Here is a 22,482-nt window from a genome sequence, read left to right as displayed (position 1 = left end):
ACACATCCGTCAGAATTCTCTTTATTCACTCTTTCATGAAACATGACAGTTGGCCTTGCAGTAATTACGAAGACAGAGCAGTCCCTGCTTCTAAGAATGCTAGGCAGACACTCGGCGGCGAGCTCATGGATCAGTGCAGAGGGCAGCAGCTCCTGGGGGCGGGGAGAGGGCAGGCCAGCAACATAATGGTGGCATTCCTGACTGGGGGGCAGGGAGACAGCTCAGGACTGGCCTGAGCTGGAGCTGAGCCTGAGGAACTGAAAAGGCAGGAAGTGGTGCTCAGCTCCCAGGAAACCCCAACCACTGCCAGGTTTCCAAGTGTCCCAGTGGAAAGATTACTTTTCAAACACTGGCTGGTTCTTTGGCTTTTTGATTGCAAACATGATACATGGTCAAGATTTAAAGCAACATTTTGTAAGCATCACACAAGGATGCAACGTACAAATTCTATCCCCCTCCAATCCCCCTACACACCTGCCAGTCTGGGTCCCGTGCTCTGCAGCCCCAGCATACCCGTGCTTCCATGGGGGCCTCCTAGTGAACTGTCCACTGAAGGAGGGCTTCCTCTCACTTGGTCGCAGCCCTGAGGGGGCTCTGGAGCTCCCAGGTCAACCTCACTGTATGTCTGCTCTGGCGTCTGCCTTTTGGAGTGCTTACAGCATTGCTCCCCAGACCCTGTTGCTGCTGCAAGCTGGACCCCAGCTCCTAGGGCTGCAGATGCTGCTCCCAATGGTGCAGAAACAAGGCTGTGCATGGCGGCTCCCAGCTTGATGGCACCCCTGGCCCAGGCTGGCCTGGGAACTTCATGCAGGCTCCTGCCCCTGACCTGGTACCAGCTGTGCTCATGTCCGATAACCCGGCTGGCTGGAGGGCCTCTTTGGTGGAGCCTTCCTTTTCTCCAAGTCTTGCCGAATCTCCTGAGGAAAAGCACTGATGTTCTCCTGGACACAAGGAAGGCAAAACCTCTTGGAGTAGAATAGACTGCATTCCTGAAAGCAGGGGGAAGGAACACGATGCAGCTTCTCCCGGAGGCCAGCCCTTCACCACATGCAATGGCTGGGCAGGGTCCCCCAGGATGCACAGGGCAGGGGGTAGCCAGAGCCAGAACAGCAAGAGGCAGAGCAGGGGTCCAAAGGCCTGGCAGGGTGTCCAGGTGAGAGGCAATGAAGCCTGGGTTACCCGGGTGGTGGGGGCAGCCGGGATGGGACCCTGCCCTGCTCCACCACAGGTGAAGCGACAATGATGGGAAGCTGTAGCACAGGCCACACCCAAAAAGTGGGAAATCCTAGAGTCCTCCCTCTCCCAGCTATCACAGCAGGAACAGGGGCCTGGTGACCACCTGGTACTGGGAGCAGCAGGGGATGGGAGGGACAAACCCACAGACCAAAGAGGCTGTGGACAAGTGGCTGGTCTAGGCAGGAGGCCAGAATTGTCCAGCCATGTCCATTCTCCCCCACAACCTTTAACACTATGCTCCCGGCTACATTCATCCAGGCACACGGCTCCTGGCTAAGGATGACACTCCCCCGCCCCCTCTGCAACTGGGTATGGCCATGGGGCCAAGTCTGGTTGGGATATCAGCAGCAGCTGTCTGCCACCTGCTGTTCATGCCCTTCAAAGAACGAGCAGGTGCACCCTTGTTCCTTCCTGCTGGCTGGGATGGAGACGTGATAGTGGGAGCTGCAACAGCCACCATGGGCCCAGTGTGTGCTGTGTGTTGAGAGCAGCAGCAGTGCTGCTCCGGCAGGGACTGTCTGCTACGGACTCTTATGTAAAAGAAAATAAGTAAATAATCATTTGTCTTATTTAGACCACTCTATTGTGTGGGTCTCCTTGTTCCATCAGCTTAGATTATGCTTCAACTAATACAAGGCTGTCCTTCCTGTGAGTCTTAGAAGAGATCCTTTGCCACAGAGATTTACTTGCTAACAAGGTACCATTTAATCAAAGAAAGCTGGAGATTTCTGATACCTGTGTGGGGCACCCTCCCCTCTGCTCACCAAGTGCAGCCCAAATCCAAGGTGTGGCATTCAAGGCTTCTCACCACCAGCCCCCCCCGCCCCGTTCCAGCCGTAATGTCCCAGCTTCTTCTCCACCACCAGAGGCCCCAGCCCTGCCAGCTGCTGCATACACCTCAAACGCTCCCCTACACTGCCTTCCTCCGAGCCTCTGCCCATGCTGAGGCTCCTCCCACCCCCATCCCAACTCATCCCCTGACTTTGGAGGGATGGGGGCTGACTGTTCAGCATGGCTTGTGGTAACGCTCCCTCTGTGTGCACTTCACCCTGTTGCAGGTGCTCAGGGACATCTCAGACTCTAGCATCACTCCAGTTACACTGGCTAACTCTGGAGGCCACATTGCTACACTTCCATCCACCTTTGGGTTTTCACACCGTAGGCTCAGCTACCCAGGGGAACTTGAGCCATGCAGCCTCTCTAAACCTCAGTTTCCTCAACCATCAAATGGGTGTAATACTGCTTTACCTAACTAGCTTTGGGAATGACTGAATGAAGCCTCACCTGGAAAACAGGTCCCAAGCACAGGGCCTGGCACACAACAAATGCTCAGGAAAGGACAGCCCCTTCCTCTGGAAGTTCCCTCCAAGAACATCAAGAAAGATCACTGTCCATGGGGAAAGGGGGCACAAGGGCCAACTGCACTGTTGGTGGGAGGGGAGGAACCATGTGGGGCCACAGTGGGGAGGTGAAGAGCCTCCAAGAATCTCACCCCAGGCTGAGAGCCCCTCCCTGGTCTCCTCCCCTTTTGTCAGCTGCAGGGCTCCATCTATAATGGAGCAGACCAGCTGGCCTCTAAGGGCCCTCATGGCCCTCCCTACCTAGTGACTAGGTGGGCTCCTAGGACCACCACATCAAGGGCAGGCTGTGCCAGTCCCACACAGCTTACCCACCGGGCCCACGCACACCAGCCTGCTACATAAACTGCATCTTGAGCCGAGGACCAGGAATCTGCCCTTGTCCGAGGTGAAGGGATCCTTCATGATATAGCTTTCCTCCAGGAGGCTGCAAGAGAGTAATGCCAGCTGTCAGGATGGCCCAAAGCCCTGCTGACCAGAACTCGGCTACAAGCCCTGGTGCTGGCCATGCAGCATGAGACCTACACACCTGCACAGGCTCACTGAGGTAGGGGACAAGTCCACCTGTGCCACAGAGTAGTGGCAGAAAGGCAAGAAATTGGGGGCCATGCTGGAATTGAAATTGGACCTGCTCTCGGCTCTGTAACAGCTGAAAAAAGGGCTGCTGCAGTGGGAGACCCCAGTTCCCAGCCTGATTCGCTGGGTGGGGGCACAATGTCTCCATCTGAGCTCCCCAAGCCCTTCCTTCTGCCCTGAGCTGCTTGTTTCAAAGCAGGGAGAACTCAGCACCTTACCCACCCCCACGACCCCTGGAGGCAGGCTGGCCTCCTGCAGTGCATCACAATGAGCCCAACAGTGTTCCATGATGATGCCAGGTTCCTGGGCAGCAGAGGAACCACAGCCAGAAGGAAGAAGCCTGCCACTGTGTCCCACATGAGTGCCGCATTGCTCAGCTTTCCTACAATGTGGCATTCAATGAACGACAAGCTGGAGGTAAAAAACAAGCACCAGGGCCCACTGGCTCTGGTACAGGCCTGCTCCGGGCAGACCCATGGGAAGCTGATCACTCCCACCAGCACAAGAGCTGCAAGGAAGATGGGCTTCCCACTCTGGAGGTGTCACCAGCAGGAAAGGCAACAAGGGTGCATCCCCAAATGAGGAGGGCACCATGGTTCCTTCTGGTCCCTACTTCTGAGCTGTTTCAGCCTGGGCCACAGTGCTTCTCTACCCCGTAGCTGGAGCCAGTGCTGAACTCTGGACTGAGCATGAAGCAAAGTGTTTAGGGACTCTGGAAGGGTCAGATGACCCTGAAGCTTTACCCCAGGCCTCCTCAGGTTAGACCTGAAGTATCCAGAGAGTGGGCAGGGACAGGCCTAAACCACAACGCCCAAGCCATTTTTCAGATGCAGGCATGGCACCACCAACCAGCTCTGGGCAGGGGCTTCCCGGCATGAGAAAGCGTGGGCCCAAAAAGCATGTACTCACACAATGGATTGGGTATCCGGGGGCTTCTGGCCCATGTAGCTGTATGGAGCTGTCAAGGCACAGAGCTGGCACTCAAACACACCCAGAGGACATCGCTCTGACTCAGATGCCATCTGCAAGATCAAGAGACAGGGTGCATCAGAAAAACTACCCATGTCTTAAAGCCTCCCCTCCTGCTGCATATTGCTCATCCACAAAACGCAATACCCTCCCACAGACAAGGAACCTCAAGTTCAGAGCAAGTAAGAGACCTGCTCAAGGTCCCTCATATCTTCAAGTGTACATGAGATATTCACCACTATAGACCATATGCTGGAACATAAAATGAACCTCAAATTTTAAAAGAATGAAATTATAGTGTTTGTTCTCCAACCCCAAAATAATTAAATTAGAAATCAGTAACAGAAAGACACTTGGAAAACCTCCAAATATTTAGAAATTAAACAATATACTTCAAAAGAAACCATAGTTCAAAGAAATCACAAGGGATATTAGAAAATATTTTGAACTAAATGAAAACTACAATACAACAAACCAAAACATGTAGAATGCAGCTTAAGCAGTGCTTAGAGGGAAAGTCACAGCTTCAAATGTTTGTATCAGTAAAAAAGGTTTAAAATCAATCATCTAAATATCTACCTTAAGAAGCTAGAAAAAAGCAAGTTACACCCAACTTAAATGAAAAAAGAAAATAATAAAAAATAGAAATCAAAGAAATAGAAAACAAACAGAAAAAAAAAAAAAAAAACCCGAAACTGTTTATTTCAAAAAGTCAATACAATTGATAACCTCTAATTAGACTGATCAAGAAAAAAGGGAAGAAAATACAAATCACCACTAACAGGAATGAAAGAAGGATCATCACTAAGACTAGGGACTTTAAAAGGATAATAAGGGAATGTTGTGAACAACTTAACCAATAAATTTGACAATTTAGATGAAATGGACAGATTTCTTTAAAAAACACCAATTATCAAAAGTGACTCAGGAAGGAACAGGAAACCTGATTAGCCCTATTTCTACTAAGAAAACTGAATTCACAATTAAAACTTTCCCCAGAAATGAAATAAAACAAAAGAACACATTTTTTTAAAAACTTCACGCAGATTCTGCCAAGCATTTAAGGAAGAAGTACAAAGTCTTTCAGAATATAGAGGAGAAAGGAACACTAACCCAGTGATTTTATGAGGTCAGTGTTACATGGACACCAAAACTGCCAGTCTTACACTGATACCATTAACCAGACAAAGCTATTATAGGAAAACTGCGGACCAATATCCTTCATGAACACAAATACAAAATTCTTTAACAAAACATGAGCAAACTGAATTCAATAATATATAAGAAGACTAATGCATCATGACTGAGTGGATTTACGCCAGGAATGCAACTGGTTTGACGTTCAAAAACCAATGAATGCAATTCATGACAATAATAGAATAAAGGAAGAAAATTATATAATCATTTCAATAGATGTAGAAAAAGCATGACAAAATTCGACATAATTTTACAAAATTCAAAGATCTGGGTAGTGCTGGGAGGGAGAATTCAGCTCTCCTACTTCAACCTTATGTGGCTCCCCAATGACTATAGAATAAACTCCTTTCCTTGGCATACAAGGTCTATTTAATTTGGGTACCACCTTCTCCCACAGTTCCCCTCCACACACAAGAGGCTACAGTTCAAGTGGCTCCCTTCTTATCTTTCATATATTCCCTGCACATTCTCAACTCCTTCCCTTTGCTCCTGCTGTTCCACCTGGAAAGCTTTCCCCACATCTCTATGGAATTTCCCTCTGGGTTCCCTTAGATTTTTTTTTTTTTTTTAGATGACTGGTAAGGGGATCTTAACTCTCGACTTGTTGTTGTCAGCACCATGCTCTCCCAAGTGAGCTAATTGGCCATCCCTATATAGGGATCTGAACCCGTGGCCTTGGTGTTATCAGCACCACACTCTCACAAGTGAGCCACGGGCCAGCCCTTGTCTTGAAGATTTAATCTTTGGCTTTCAGAAATTTGAATGTATATCTAGGTCTTTTTTTTTCTTTCTCTTAAGGTTATTTATCCTTATGGTGCTTCTTAAAGCAAATTCTTTGATCTGTGGTTTGATATCTTTCATTATCTTTGGAAAATTCAACTATTCCTTCTGCTCCATTCTTTCTCTTCTACTGAGATTCCAAATGCAAATATGTTACACCATTTGATATTGTCCCACTGTTCTTGGATGCTGTTCTGGGTTTTTTTTCCTTATTTATTTATTTATTTTTTAACAAAAACTCTTTTCTAATCGTTCTTTTCTCTTTATGTTTCAGTTCAGGTAATTTCTACTGTCCTATTTTCAAGTTCATTAGTTTTTTTCCCTTGGCCATGTCAAATCAACTGATGTGCCCTTTGAAGGCTACTACCATTTCTGTTGACTCAGTTTCCTTCTCTGCTAAAATCTCCCATCTATTTATGCATGTTGTACACTTTTTCACTGGAGTCTTTAACATATTAACCATGCTTTTTAAAACATTCTGTCTCATAGTTATAACATCTGGGTCATATCTAATTCTGGTCCTGTTGTTTTGATCTGTAACAGTGGGGCTTCTTGGTTTTGTTTGTTTCTTTGTATGTCTCAATTTTGGTTGAAGGCTGGACATCATTTGTACAATCGTGGAGATAAGTACTACTTCTGACTGAAAATGGGCATGTCTCTTTCTGCTGGGCCTTTAGTGTGGGGTACTGTGTCAATCTCATCAGTAGTTGAGGTGGGTTTGGGTTTTGTACTTGCAGTGGTTATTCTCAGGGCATTGCTGGCTTCAAATTTCTCTGGCACCACCTGTGCTTGGGGTAAGGATTCATCTGCCCAGAGGGTTGTTTTTTTCTTTCAGTGTCAGTTTATTTTTTGTTTTTTTGTTTTTTTTCTTTTTCGTGACCGGCACTCAGCCAGTGAGTGTACCGGCCATTCCTATATAGGATCCGAACCCGCGGCCGCTGGGAGCGTCGCCGCGCTCCCAGCGCAGCACCCTCCCGAGTGCGCCACAGGCTCGGCCCATTTCAGTGTCAGTTTTAAGCAGTAGGCTGCAGCTGCCTGTTTGTATGATGGTGTCGAGCTCCCTAAGTCCTGGTCGAGCTTCAGTCTTGGGCAGTCCCTGTGTCCCTGGCTCTCAGGCTTTCCCAGAAATCCTGCCCCTGCCACAGGTACAGACCTCTAATGATACAGGCTTAGGACAGTTTCCTGACTCTTCCCCCCAGCCCCCACCCCCGGGAGCATTCCCTTTTCTCTCTCTCCAGCTGCCACTGGTTTTCACCTGTGCCCCACAGAGTGTCAGGATTTTCTACCCATCCCTCAACAGTTTAAGGGTTTTGTTTGAAAAGGGAGAAGGACCCACACAGAATCCAGCCTGGGCAACAGCCCCCACCAGGAAAGCTTTCTCCTGCTCTATCCCCCATCTTTCCCATGAGCACCTAGTGAATGCCCAAAGTGGATACAAACTCCCGTTTTTGTGGCTCCCAGGGACTCTATACGCTCACACTAGTCCACACTCGGTATATTTGGTATACGGCATTTCATTAAAACTTTTAGCTGAATTCCCATCTGCTTGTGTGGAACCCTTTCCCATGCACACCGCTGGGTCTGAGGAATCTGTCTTTCCTTAGATTTCTAGCTAATTGGTCACCCTGTGACCTCGGCCATTTGATGGGTTCAAGAAAAGTTAGTATTTCTTAGATTATTATCAGACTCTTTCTTTGCCTGTGGAGTTCTACACATCTTTCAACGTTACCAAATACAACCTCATCAGCTGGCCCCTCGCTCCCAGCTGTGACCTCCTTCATCTGAACCCGAGTATGATGTATGTCCAGCAGTGTGAGCTCTGGAGTCGGACAACGCCAGGGGCAAATCTTGGAAGCACGGGTTAAGAATGATTTTTTAAAAATTAAAACCCTATTCTGGGTGTGCGTGTACCTAACCCCGTTCCGTAACCGTCCACCGGAGCTACCTAATGCCTCGTCGCGGCTCCCGGGAGCGCCACCCCTCCAGCAGGTGAGCGACCCCGGGCTGCCCCGGCCCTTACCCCCGAGCCTCCGCACACGCCGTCCCCTCCACCGAGCGCGCGCTCCTGCGGGGACCTCGTCGCCTCACGAGGTCGGGGGCCCCGCACGGCGAGGCCGACGCCCCGGGGGCACAGACACCCCGAGCCCGCAGGGTCGGCGCGTGACCGTTCCCGCGTCCTCCGTCCCGTCCCCAACGCCGCGCGCGGCCCGCAGGCGACTGACGCTGGGGACCCCGCAGGCTCCACGACCCGGTGAGCAAGGGGCGCTCGGGGGCAACGGGGGACTCGGCCACCGTACTCACTCACCGTTGCCCGCCGCGCGACTCCGCTTTCCCACGGCGCGTGCGCGGCCCCGCCCCAGGCGGCACGGCGCAGGCGCGGGGAGGGGCGGGGCGGGGCTTCGCGGTCGGCTTCCGCCTCCGTCGCGTTCTTCCGGTGACCGCGGAATCGGTTCCCGAGCTGAGGCGTCGGTTGCGGAACTGGGCCTGCTTTGGCAGCTCTGAGGCGCTCAGCTCCTTTCTGGGTTTTCCACCGGGTTGGGCAAAGTCGAGGTCGCCGGGGCGAGGACCCCGATAGCCAAGGGGCGCGGAGGTTGACTCACGCCGCGGATCCGCGCCGTTCCTTCCTTGCGCGTCCCCAGGGCTGAAATGCCCGGCCTTGGTCCGCTCGCGGCCGCCTGGCTCCCGGTCGGGACGTCAGGCCCGCACGCGGGATGCGGCTCTGCCCGCCGAAGGCAGCAGACAGGGTGGGTTCAGAGCCAGCCCCGTGTTTCCTGTGTCCTTTATGAAGCCGTGTGGCCTCGGGACACGTCACGGTGCCCTCGTGGTCTGCGCCCCGCTCTCCTTTCGACCTTCCGGGCCTCTCCACTCGCCCCGGGTCCCAGCCACACCAGCTTCTGCCGGTTCCCCTTCCTCCAGGGCCTCCTGAGTATGGGAGGCACCATTCTGTGAGGTTAAGGGCACGGATTCTGGAGCTAGCAGGCCTGGCTCTGCCTGTGGGCTCCACTCCTGCCCAGGGGGGACCCTCACCTCAGCCGCAGTGGATCTTAACATGTGCCTTGGGGATGACAGGGTTTGCCGCCCCGCCTCCCCCACGGCTTTAGGGGTTTTGTTCCGAGGGAGACAAGGCCTCCCTCGGAGCTGCAGGGAGCTGCAGCGGCCTTTCTCCGCCAGCCTCACCACAAGTCTTCGCCAGTCTCCTCTGTAACAAGTCCCCAGGCCGGGTGAGGCACGTGCACCTTGATTGCCAAGGGGTGCTGCCTCTGTTCCTGACAGACCAGAACTAACCCTTGACTTCTCAAGAGGAATGTTGCCAAGTTGTATCAAACTGGGGTCTGGGACTTACTCCTTTGGGACACTGAAAGTAAGGATTATACAAGGCATTTTAGTAATACTGGGAACCAGAACCACTCTTAGGCCTGAGCTAGAGGGGCCCTGGACCTGGGCTAGAGAAATTAGCAAGCAGTTTTATTTCCTGACTTGTAGGCATGGCCTCAGCTGTGCTTACAGCAGTGACATTCTTTGGATCAATTCAAAGATTATGTACTGGGCCGGCCCCTGGCTCACTTGAGAGAGTGTGGTGCTGACAACACCAAGTCAAGGGTTAAGATCCCCTTACTGGGAATCTTAAAAAAAAAAAAAAAAAGATTATGTATTGGGTTGTTTTTATTTCTGGATCTACCCAACGATAGAACATCTTGATGAAGCATTTCAAATTTGACCTGTTACTATTGTCAGATACATGATGGTAATCCCATGAATGCTGTTATAGCAATTAGATTTAATTTAGACAAGTTACAGATGAGGTGCATTAGAAGAGTTAAGTGAAATAATATGTAATATTCAAACAGCAAATCGTGGTCTTTGGCAGAAAGTAAATTTTGAATTTGAGCTGTCCACAGTTATTTATATTTGAAAAATCTTTAAAAATCCAAAAGGATTAAAAATATTTCATAAAGTTGTAGGGAAAAAATAGTTTCCCAAAAGAAACTGCATATGAAATAAGAACTAAAATGGGGCCGAGCCCGTGGCGCACTCGGGAGAGTGCGGCGCTGGGAGCGCAGCGACGCTCCCGCCACGGGTTCGGATCCTATATAGGAATGGCCGGTGCACTCACTGGCTGAGTGCCGGTCACGAAAAAGACAGAAAAAAACAAACAAACAAAAAAAGAACTAAAATGACATTCAAGTACAATGGAGGGGAATTAGAACTAGGAAACAAATACTAGAGTCTGATTTCTATACAGACTATTTTCTGGCCACTGCACATCAAGGTGTAGTCTCTATTGAAAAGAGATTTGAACAGTGAGCAACCTACTGAAATTTTGTTTTCTTTATATCAGCACTGAAAAATGTAAAAGAAGAAAAACAAATCCTATAAGGATCCAGCTATCGTTGTAAGTAATGGTGATAACAAAATAATGACAACATGTTTATAATGAAAGAAAAATATTTCGCAATATTTTCTGCAATCATGATGGTTTTTCATACACACCATCCTTACAATGTTTAAACTTGATTTCAATATTCATGTTTCAGATGTGAATCTAAAACTTTAAGAATCTTATTCATAATTCCAGTTGCTACTCCCTCAGCAGAGTGAAGTTTCTCCCAATTGAAAGAGTTTAAAACTTTCTTCAAAGTATAATGACTCAGGAAAGGTTGTCTAATTTGACACTATTGTTAATAGAACATAATGGTGTGAAAATCTTTATTATATCAACACTGATTTTTCTGAAACAAAGGCAATAAAAAAACTTATGGAATAAATGCATATTAATTTATGAATTGCATGTGTCTTTATTACATATAATTCATATGGCCCATCAACAGAACACCCACAGGTGCACAATGAAAATTAAGTTGAGTTATCTTTGATATTTTGCCAATTTTCAGCTGTATGAATACCATATTTTTACACAATTTTTTAGTTTGTCTTCATGAAGGTGTATTGTCAAGGAAAGTGGCTATAACGTATTTTATGTAACAGTTTGTAAGCTTGTTGTATAACATCTAAATATTTAGATATATGGGGATTCATAGTCCTGCCTCAGGCTGCACGGGTGTTAGGGGTAGGCTTGTGGGAAAAGTAATTACCTGTATGTTAGGGTTATACTTATAAATGTTGTACAAATGTGGTCTTAAAAGGTTATCACAGTATTGAACAAATAATTGTACATCGTGCATTTAGGTGAAGACTGAGAAAGGAAATCTGAAAATTGAAAGGAATGCTGAATAAAATCTAAAGTTAAAGTATTGCTGATAGCAGCAAAAGGGAGGTACTGGGAAAGATTAATTATGCCCCCATGTCTGTTTCTGCCAGTAACATTGCAGCCTAAGGGCTTGTGTTTTGCTTTTAGTGCTAACTAATGAAATTCCAGAATTGGGCCTTAAAAATGCAAGTCTTTGTAATTAACAAAAGAGTTTGAGATAGAGGAAGGACATGTCTGTCCCCTCTCCTCTGGAGTTAGAGAGAGAGCGCTCTCTGTATGTAAAACTTTTTTAACTACTCTGAGTTAATAAGGGGCTAAAATAAGAACACAACCAAGAACATCCATCTTGTTTCCCTGTTTGATAGAGCTGGGAGGGTATCATGATTGATGCCAAGGGTTCTAGAATATTCCTGACCTATCCCTGGAGTATAACGAAAACAAAGGAGTCTTAAAAGACTCCTTTGGAGATTGTTGCCATGAAAATGGCCTTCAAAATAAACATGAATTTTGATTTGTCTTACTTGGTACTGTCTCTTCCTGATAATGTTATAATTGGCATCTCTATGTTTCTAAACTGAACAGATACTTGTCATTGCTCTGTCAGGTTAGAATAATATCCCTGGTACTCTCCTCTTTCCCAGCATACGTAAATAAAATCCTGCAACTGTGAGATTTCAAATTTGCACCAACAAGTTGAGCATCTTGTCTTCTTCCCTGGTCCTCACTCAGACCACTTCCAGTGCTTGTTCCTGGACCCCCTTTTCTGGATGCTCCCATCACCAGGGCCCCCACTGACTCCCTGAAGCTTTTCTGGCTGGAACTGCCCCTTGGGCCCTGTGTTCATGACTGTGACCCTCCATGACTCATCAGTAACTCACTCTCCCACTGGCCCTGTTGGTGGGAAAGCCTCCCCCCCACCCCACCCCATGCTTCCTTCCCAGGATGGGAAGTCTCCCTCTGCCCCTTGCCTCCCTCGGCTCCTGGGGAGGGGCAGAGACTTTAGCTGATTGCTAAGTTTGGGGGGAGTGCTTGGGCGCACCCAATGGCAGACAGCGTGAGTCTCTGCCTGGCCTGCCAGCGGTTTTCGCCACCTCTAAGGGCAGGCTCACCCAGTGTTGCCTGCAGCTGGGGCTTAAACTCCCTCATTCTACAGTTCAATGGGCAAGTAAATTTGACCAGACTGCCATTGGCCTCTATCAATAAAAACTAGTCATTTGGCCCCCATGTTTACTCTTTTGTTCAATCTGTTCAGAAGTCATGTGGTTAAGGGAGGTATTCTTTAATGAATGTGTGCTCCAGTCGGAACCAGTGGGCCAGTATGGGACAGGCTACTCCCATCACCTCCCACCAGGGAGTTAGAAAATCCAAATCTGACTGCCACTCGCTAATGGTGTGAGTGGCCTTGGGCGAGTCACTGGACTTCTCCATTTCCTCATCCGGCAGAGACACAGGCTGCCCAGGTTCTCAGGCATCCCCTTGGGAGGAAATGACGGACACAGTGGTGCGTGCCTGCAGGAGTGTAGCGCGCTGCTGCCGTTCCCGTGCTCAGGTGATGGGGCACGAAAGGCGTACAAAGCAGCCATCCACCTGATTTGGTTGTCCCTTTCCTGGCCCTGGACTTTGAGGGCAGGAACCGTGAGTGTACGTGCTCCTCACGCAGAAATCATTGCAAGTCTCATGGAAGAAATCTCACATTTAATTCTGATAAAGCTTAAAGTGACATCTACATAAATGAACATGCTTCTGAGTGGAAATATAACAGCCACTAGGCATTGTTTCTCTTAAACGATAAACCACATTTTCCTTATTCCTAAGTAATCTACCATGCCATAAATAACCAAATGCCCTAGTTCTGGATGTATATATTGCTATATGCAGTATATAGCACATTTACTATATTTTAATGTGAACCCATACACATCTTTCTGTTGTTTAACAAAAGCCATGTATCTTGGTTAGAAAATGTTACTAAATTTTCCTTTAACTTGCAGTAGCCTTAAGAAATGAATAGGAAGCAACAGGGTTCTGACCCATGACTCCCATCCCTGCATTCCCAAGCACGAGGGCCAGTCCTGGAACTCCCCACAAGGCCCCTCCAGCCCTGGTCCAGCAGGAATGGGGAAGGGGAGGCTCCACAGCTCTGGCCTGCAAAGGGGACTGCCAGCAAGGCCAGTGCACCTGGGCCCCTGGGCTGGAGCAGCAGGCCACTGGCTTCCAGCCTGGCTTGAACATAAAAGCAGTGTGGAATGTTCCACCTGGCCAGGTCCAGGTGGGGCCCCTTTAGCCCCCCCCCAAATCTGGTTCTCAAAACCAGTGGCTCTAACTCCTCTAAACTACTGCTGGCTCCAAAGAAACAAGGGTTGCCCCATAGCAGAAATCAGGTAATTCCCTCTAAAGGGAGTCAGTCCAGGAATCCCATGGTGTGCCCTCCTTCTGTCTCCAGACACTGCACTACACTCCAACTTTCACGTCCCCAAGAGCAGAGGCCAAGGGTGGGATACTTGCGAAGGGGGTGTGCATTGTGACGGACATGGGTAAAAAGCATGACTGAGCCACTAAATGTCCTTAATCCCACAAATGCAGCATTTGGGGAAACTCTTGCTTGTGGTTCTTCAAACCAATGATCAAACAACGAGGTAAACCATTTTCTTCCCATTGATGTTTCTGGTCTTCAGCCCCAGATATCGGCGGCTGTTCTTCTCTGGCTGCCCATAGAGCATGTCGATGAAGAACTCAGGCTCGTCTCTGGCCCTAGACTGTGAGGTCAGAAAGCTGAACACAGTTCTCAGCTTGCGACACAGGTAGGTCATTGCCTCCGCTTCTTCTGATGGTTCCTCATACACAGGCTGCTTCATTTCCTCGTAGGATGACAAAATCACTGCCTGAAATAAGTTGATTAAGATGCAGATCATTACCAGAAAGAAAGATGAGAGGAACAGGACCCCGAGAATCCTGTTATGGGAAAATTCAGTGTTCTGAAAAGCTGAAACACAATAGGAGAAGATTGTCTGAGTGGCACGAACCAAGTTACTGTAGTTCCATTCGTGCTGCCCAAATACCAGGTAACCAAAAGCCATGTATACGAAGAAATACACAGACACCACAAATGCCATGTGGCAGATGCCAGGAAGGGCAGCCTGGATGGCCCTCTGAGCCAGGCGCACATCATAGAAGAATCTGGAATACCTGAGCGTCTTCAAAATTGTCAGAAATAACAGGAAACCCAAAATTATCCTCATGACATGATCTACTTGAGAAACTGCATGAAAGGGGATGAAGTCTTCAGGGTTCGACAAGTAAAACTGAATCATGCCAGTTGCCAAAAAGTGTTTCCTGAAAAAGAGCACAATTAACACAGTAAATATGCATTTTAAAGCAAAGTTGAGCAAATTATACACACTTCTCACGTAGGAGGCTCTTTCTTGTGTGATGACATAGCCCTCATCGACGATGTAGGCTACAAAAAAAATGAGAATGCCCACATACAGGTAGATTTCTGCTGAAGTTTTTCTGTTGAAATCAGCAAGTGAGAAAGAGTGAACGGATATGCTTGTGTTGACAACTCCTAACTCAGAGACCTCAAATATGACTGATATGCTACAGAACAGATTTACATCTGGATTAAAAGTCGTTAGTTCCAAAATCACAGCCCACGTCTTCTCATCAAGCCAATTGCTTCCTTGGAGTTCTTTGAGCCTCTGTGTAGAATTAAACTGCTGCTGCTCTGGAAAAAAATAGAAGGCATACCCTCCTGATCCATAGGTATGTAATAGTCCATAGGAATAATGCACCCATTGCTTTCCTTGAGGCTGATAAGTAAACCCATCCACATTCTTGTCTATACCCCACTTATCAACTTCATTCCAAGAACCAGAATAGTTTCTTGTGTCTTCTGGGTCAGCGCCATATTTAGGACGACAGCGAATTTCTCTTGCGACGCTGTTTTGCACGTTTTCGGCAGGCAGACACATCTTCTCCCTAGATTTTGCCCTCACCTGCCTCATCAGTGGAAGGCCAAGGATTTTAGAGGAGCTGTGAAGGAGAACTGTTGGCTCCAGCTCATTGTGTATCAAAGGCAACAGCACGCTGTTCAGCCATCTGTAGATGTCCTCCAGCTTTGTCACCATAGCAAGATCCACAGAGAGCTGATCATGAAGAAACCGGTTATGGTAAAAGCTGTCCGTGTGGCCTAGTCGGATGGTGAGGACCAGCAGAAGGGCTAGAAAGATGAAGTGAGTTAGCAGATAACTCAGGAATAGCAAGGCTCTTCTCCTGATCCTCTTCTTTCTTTTGAATATTCTGATTTCGTCTTCTGTGAGGGGCTGGTACATCCTCGAGCCTCGGATTCGGACGATGTGGTGATGGAGCTTCTGCATGTCATCAGGAGGTATCCCCTGCAGCTTGATCTCTGTGTAATGATACCCGGTTGACCACGAAAGGTTTTTACAGTATTTGGGATTCTTAGTTCTGAGGCCTGACAGGAATATAATTTTAGATGGCTGCACCAGAAAAACTGACTGACAGAATGAACAAACAGATGCCAAGAGCCATTCTGTTGACCTGTCGTAGCCATAAGTTAGTCCATAAAACAGAATAAAGAATGAGGATATGCTAGAAGTGGCAAAAACCAAGAACCAGGCTACATAAACACACCACCAAGGCAGGACAATCCGGGGCTTTGTTTTAAGATGTGTAGGATGCTGTTGAGAAGAGGGCTCTCTAGAACCAACATCCTGATTGTTTTTTATATTTTTGTTACTGAAATTTGTATTTGGTCTGTGGGTCTTTGGGGCCTTGGCTTCTGCTTTCTCAGGCTGGCGTGCTGTTTTGAAGGTCTCCCTAACAGAAGCCCGACGAAGTCCAGGCTTTCCCCTAGACTCAGGCTTTGCAGCCTCCCTGGGCTGTGCCTCAGCAGTTTCATAAGCATGCCACTTTTCCAAACGTTCTTCCCAGTACACACTTCCTTCTGACAGCAGGGGATGCTTTTGAGGAGATACCTCATCTAGATTCACTTGTGGTTTCTTCTGGGAATAGGTAAACAAAAAAGTTATTAATAATTGCACAGGGATTGTAATGATGACACTTTCAATTCCTATCACCATTGATCTGATGAAGTGCCACTCTTTTGACTCAGTTTCTCCTTGTGTATTTAGATTAAAGAACATAATATTACAAAGAAGAGAGCTCAGCAACATCGCTAAACAGCAGGACAATCTTTGGAGCCTATTGAATGGTTTAGCAACGACTCCAGCAAAAACAGAGAACCACAGGTGGTTCTTCCCTAGCTTATAACTCAAATCTATAAGAAAGAAGTCCTTTCTGGTCAGAGGATCATCTGGGTGGATAACATGAAAAGTTCTGTCCAAAGCAGTGTCAACAGACAGCCACTTCCGGCATATGAACAGCCAAATGTGTCTGCTGAACAGATTTTCCACTTTGACTCTACTTAAATACCAACTTGGCGCTTTGCCTTCATTATTGTGCCATACGCGAATGGAATGAATGTCCCCCAGGTCACTTTTCGTTGTTAGAAGGAAAGTGTTGATGCTTCCTCGGTAGAGGGTGGTGAAATGTGGATGGCTTAAACAGTGCACTTTGCTGGCACCTGCTGTTCCTTTAAGTTGCACAAAGACATTGGCCCTGGTCCCAGATCCCCAACGACTCCCTGTAAAAATAGTGACCAGGTAACATATGTTATCATAAGGATCATTATCGGGTAGAACTACCACATGTTCCCGAAGAAACTGGTCCATTTTGTCCCTGTGCAAAGCCCAGAAAGCCAGGATTATGTACGCAAGCATAATGAAGAGCACAGTGAAGAGGGTCACGGGGTTTTGGAAAAGGTTCTTGATGACTTTTAATTGTAGATCCACAAAATTAGGGGCCACAATCACCATGGCCAGCACATAGCGGGTATGCAGGTGAACGTTGGTTAGTTTGATGGTGCTCAGCTGCCGCCTGGCCCTCACTGTGTTCTTGCAGACACAGTGAACTTTGCGCCAGGTGGTCTTCTCGCCAAGAACGCAGTTATCTTCTCTCCACTCACTCTGGATCCCATACATGTCCAAGCACTGAACGCTGAAAAGAGAAACTCTCACTAGCTTGTCACTGGGCTTCGTGACAAAATGAGGTGCCTGCAGAAGCATCGATATGGTGCACATGGACGAGCTGCTGCGCTCAACTATGACCTGCAGCAGGGACAGTGATAGGCAGATCACACGGGCCTCCTTAACTGTACAGGCTGGGTCAAATGGGACACTCTGGTTGGCAACTGGAGGCATGTCATGAGGCACGAGGAAGGTGGCCACCAGAGCGGTAGGGGTGACCTGATTGCCTGCGTACACCAATACATTGAACAACACGGTCACTTCTGTCACAATGTGTACCAGCACCTCCCTAAGGACTCTGCTGTCCACTTCAAAGCTAAATGCTCCTGTTGTCATCTTCAGAGACTCATTGACATTGCTGTCAGGTCCCACTGTGAGATTAAAAGCTGCAAAGGTCAAGTTTTTTCTGATGAGGTACACCTCTGCTACATCAGGTGTGATCTCTATCATGCTGCCCTGATCTGTGGCTCCCGTCATTCTGAATCCAACCACCTCTACAGACATGCTTTCCATATCATTTAGCCAGGGAAAGGGGTCATCTGCAAACTCACAGAACATCGCAGAAATTGGGGCATTTGCAGGCAGACTAGGAACACTGCTCACATTGAGTGTGGGATGAAAACAGTGTCTGTCATTTCGGAAGACCCGAGTAACGTCCCGCTTCTCAACTTTCTTGACAAATATGTTCAAGTTGGGAGTCCTCATTACAGTGGTTTCATTCCCTGGCACTTTATTAGCCAATATTGTGTCTGACAAAGATTCAACTACATGGAAAGGATCTTCAGTCACCTCATGATGAGAAGTCAGCTTAAGGATATTAGACAAACTTGTTAATATTCCAGTGCTCACAATTTCTATTTGTTCAGAGCGAAAGCGTTTATCTTTTTGACGATACTCTTGTAGGGCTTGGTTTGCTTGCCATATCCTCACTGTGGCACGTTTCTGAGCAACTCGAGTCAACTCACAGGCTTTCTGGGTTAATTTGGTAATAGCCATGACTACCTGGCCAATTTCCTCCAAAGTGCGTACAGGAAGAGCAAAAGACTGATTGACAAGGTGTTCTCGGAGATTGGCTTTGTCATCTTGGAGAGTTAATTCAGTTCTCATGTTATTCAAAACAGAAGCTACTGTATACATTAAGTAACCTGCAGGTAAAAAGTCCTGCTTTTGGAGCAATGTAGATAGTAATGAATTTGGTCCCATGGTGAGACTGAGTAGGTGACGCAACACAGTATTTGATGAATTTTTGTCAGTAGGAGCCTGCACGGTGGCATACAAAGTCACCTGAGAAAAAGCTCCTAGAGAGTCATAAACCTGAGCATATATCTTTATGGCATAATGATTAGCCAACACACCAACAGGGAGAAAGGAAGGAGGCGTTGTGGACTCAGTTCCCAAATAGAGGACAGTCCCCAACGTGTTTTCTTTTACCGAACTGATTTCACCCACACCGTAGAAATCAGAAATGATTATTTTATATGTAAGAGGGATGTATTTATCCTTAAAATCCCTACACTGGACAACAAATTTAGTAAAAAATGCAGTTCCTTTGGCTGGATTAATTTCGCATCCTCCGACTTGAGGACCTTGGTTAATGATAACGGAATGTTTCAAGACCAAGATCATTCCACTCCAACTTGCTAGATACAGAGAAACCCAAAACTTAGCTTCCAAAAAATGCCTAAAAGCAAAAGTTTTTACAGACAAATAAGCACTATTCCTTCCTGTTACCGTTTGCCCCATCCAATCAAATAGCATCTCGCCACCTGAAGAAGACAAAATTGACCATTTATAGAAATCATGGCTCGAACAGTTTGTGCAATTTAGAAACAAAGAAAATCTATCGGATATAATTAAATTTCTATCACAATTTTCAATACATGAGATATGTGCTATAGGTGCGGGTCCTTTGAGCACATGTACACTTTTATCAGAAAATGCTGTTCTGAAACTCTTCTGGATCACCATTCTGAAAAAATACACATGGTCACCTTTAAGTGTTTCTGGCAAAACTGTTAGCACAGGGCCAGAGGCCCATGGCCACTTCAGATTAGACTGCTCTGGGTGACAGACTTCCTTGCTCATCACTATTATCTGATCTTTACCGTAGTTTCTTGGATTTGTGGTACAGTGCCAAAAAAAATGAAGTCCCTCTAATGGGCTGTCTGCATCTGGGTCAGAGGACGTTGTTCCATCCAGCACCAGCCTATCTGTAAAATTAACTGTTATGTTGGCATCCCCAAGAATAACGGCCTTCAGGGGACTTCGAACAATCCAGACATAGATGGAATCCGAATCTTTTAACAGAGGCATTTTGGGGTCCAATGTGTTGACGGACACTGTGAAGTTAAATACATACACCCCAAACGTCAGTGAGTTGCTGGGGATGTGTAGGAACGATGGACTTTTTCCTAACTTGAGTTGTGGTACATCCAAAGGCCGAGTCCAGTCGGGCACGTCACCTACAGAGGGCACGGAAAAGACCTGCCAGCGCTCGACCACGGCCGGGGCATGCGGGCAGTCAACCCGAACGGTGGCATTGATGGTGGCTTCTGCCCTCCTGAGCAAGATCACAGGAAAACGGTCTGTGTTGATCTTCACCTGCTTGATGAGACAGGGCTTTATCTGGCAGGACACTGAGGACGCCACGGCTTCGGAACCGGACGCGTGGACGGCTTCCAGAACGACGGGCGTGGGTCCCTCTGTGTGACACGTGGTGCGGGCCACGAAGCCGGCGAAGGGGCGAGGGTCGACCGGCGGGGCGGCGCGGGGCGAGAAGCGGGAGGCGGCGGCTTGGCGGGCGGGCCGGGCGTCCCCGGGCCCGAGCAGCCGCAGGTGGAAGGTCCAGGCCGGGAGCCCGAGCGCGCGCGGGGGAGGTGCTGCCCAGGCCAGCGCGAGGCGTCCTCGGGGCGCCACCAGGCGCAGGCGCAGCTGCACGTGCGCGGGCCGGGGCGGGGCGCGGCGGGCGCGGAGCAGCACGCGCACGCGCACGCGCAAGCAGTACCAGCGCCGCCCGCCGCGGCGGAAGCAGAAGCCGCGGTTTCCGCTCAGGAGGACGCCGTTTGCCCGGGTCGCGCGGGGCCGCAGGCGGTGGCGGGCGCGGCTGCTATGCTCCCCGAGGGCCGGGGCGCCCCTGAACAGGCCGCCCGACGGCGAAACCGGCACTCCGGGGACGGAGGCCGGCACTCGGCCGGGAGCCGCGGGCGGCGGGAGGCGGCCCAGGCCCAGACCCAGGCCCAGCAGGAGGAGCGCGGGCCCGGGTCGCATGGCGCCCGCCGGAGGAAGCTGGGAGGGGGCCGCGGGCGGGACCAACGGCCGCGGTGTCGCGGGGACAGAGGGGTCGCGAGAGCAGCGGGGGTCAAGGGGCGGGGGGTTGTCAGGACAGCGGGCCGCGCCGGTCCGCGAAGACCACAGGGCCAGAGGGCGTCTCATGAACAGCAGGGGTGTCAGGGACAGTGAGGTCCAGAGAGAGCTGGAACACTGGAGGTCAGGAGGGCAGCGGGGGTCTGAGGGTCAGAGAGGTCTCAGGGACAGTGAGGTCTTGAGAGCAGCGGGAACACTGGAGGGCACGAGGGTCGGGGGGGTATCAGGGAACAGCCCCCTCCCCCACGTGTGTAGGCCCCACCTTCGGGGATTGCTAAATGCAATTAATTTGGCTCCCTTTACTGACCCACCCAGAAGGTTCCTTAGCAGGAATCTCACTCCTTTGGGAAAAACCAGTTACAAAAAATCAAGAGGGACCGGGAGGTCTCCAGGTGCCCAGGGAGGCCCGACTCTGGTTTGTTACTTTGGGTTTATTTTGCTGCTGTTCTAGTTTCATTAAGCTGAAACCTCAAGTCATTGATTTTAGATCTTTCTTCTTTTCTAATATAAGTATTTTAAGCTGTTAGTTTCCTGCTACGCACTGCTTAATTGCATCCCACATATTTGTTGTGTATTTTATCATTCAATTAAAAATACTTCTGATTTCCCCTGTTTTGGCTTTGACCCATGAATTATTCTGAAGTATGTTGTTTTACTTCCAGATATTTGGTATTTCTATGGAAATCTTACGGTTACCAGTTCTTAATTTAATTCTGTTGTGGTCAGAGAATACATTCTGTACGATTTTTGTCCTTTTAAGTTTATTGAGACTTATCACGTGCTCAGTCTTGGTGTATGTTCCATGTGCACTTAAACAGTAGGTGTATGCTACTGTTGAGCGGAGTGTTCTGTAGATTGTATATATGTTATAAATTGCTGTGCTCTGTTGGATTGAGGTGGTTCATAGAGTTGCTCAGATCTTCTATGTCTTTTCTGAATTTTTGTCTACTTCTGTTAATTGCAGAGAGAAGTTAATCTCTCCTACTCTGACTGGTTTTAATTCTGTCAGTTTTTGCTGTGTATTTTGGGGCTCTGTTTATTAAGTGTATATGCATTTGAGGTTATGTCTTCCTGATAAACTGCCCCTGATATCATTATGAAATGCCTCTCCCTATCTCTGGTAATAATCTTTGTTTTGAAGTCTGTTTTACCGATGTTAAAATAGCCACACTAGCCCTTTCCTGCTTACTGTTTGTGTGACATATCTTTTTTCATTCATTTATTTTCAACTTATTTATGTGTTTATATTTAAAGTGGTCTTTCTATAGGCAGTGTTTTTTTTTTTTTTTTTTTTTTTTTAAAAAAGATGACCGGTAAGGGGATCTCAACCCTTGGCTTGGTGTTGTCAGCCCCACGCTCAGCCAGTGAGCAAACCGGCCATCCCTATATAGGATCCGAACCCGTGGCCATGGTGTTATCAGCACCGCACTCTACCGAGTGAGCCACAGGCCAGCCTTATAGGCAGTGTTTTTATTTTTTATCCACTCAGTCCATCTCTGCCTTGTAATTGAAGTATTTACACCATCACCATTTAGTGTAATTGTTGATATGGTTGGATTTAGGCCTACCACTTTATAATTTGTCTCATTATCTCCTCTGATTTTTTTCTTTTATTTATTAATTCATTTAGCATTAGCCATTCCACACATTTCTCTTTTTTGTTTGTCTACTTAAATTTCTTTTTTCT

The 22,482-nt window shown here is 48.0% G+C and overlaps 2 protein-coding genes across 3 annotated transcripts; both read right to left on the bottom strand.

The window, feature by feature from the left end:
• Nucleotides 1–14: 14 nt before the first annotated feature.
• CDPF1 (cysteine rich DPF motif domain containing 1) lies at nucleotides 15–8,543 on the bottom strand. 2 transcript variants are annotated; one of them, XM_063075835.1, is made up of 4 exons: nucleotides 8,422–8,543; nucleotides 4,080–4,192; nucleotides 2,910–3,021; nucleotides 15–989 (listed from the first exon to the last, which is right to left on the bottom strand). In XM_063075835.1, exons 2-4 carry the CDS (start codon nucleotides 4,190–4,192, stop codon nucleotides 843–845), a joined length of 372 nt encoding a protein of 123 aa, XP_062931905.1. In that variant the 5' UTR covers nucleotides 8,422–8,543; the 3' UTR covers nucleotides 15–842. The 2 variants fall into 2 exon arrangements, with proteins under 2 accessions (XP_062931905.1, XP_062931906.1); XM_063075836.1 differs by lacking the exon at nucleotides 8,422–8,543 and adding an exon at nucleotides 8,137–8,415.
• Nucleotides 8,544–13,949: 5,406 nt separating this feature from the next.
• Nucleotides 13,950–20,699, bottom strand: PKDREJ (polycystin family receptor for egg jelly). The gene has a single exon (XM_063115503.1). It carries the CDS (start codon nucleotides 20,697–20,699, stop codon nucleotides 13,950–13,952), a length of 6,750 nt encoding a protein of 2,249 aa, XP_062971573.1.
• Nucleotides 20,700–22,482: the final 1,783 nt, after the last annotated feature.

This window comes from Cynocephalus volans, chromosome 12, assembly GCF_027409185.1.
Source record: "Cynocephalus volans isolate mCynVol1 chromosome 12, mCynVol1.pri, whole genome shotgun sequence".
Lineage (NCBI taxonomy): Eukaryota > Metazoa > Chordata > Mammalia > Dermoptera > Cynocephalidae > Cynocephalus > Cynocephalus volans.
Note: the sequence above shows the minus strand (reverse complement) of the source record. Positions and strands in the feature narration are given on the sequence as shown.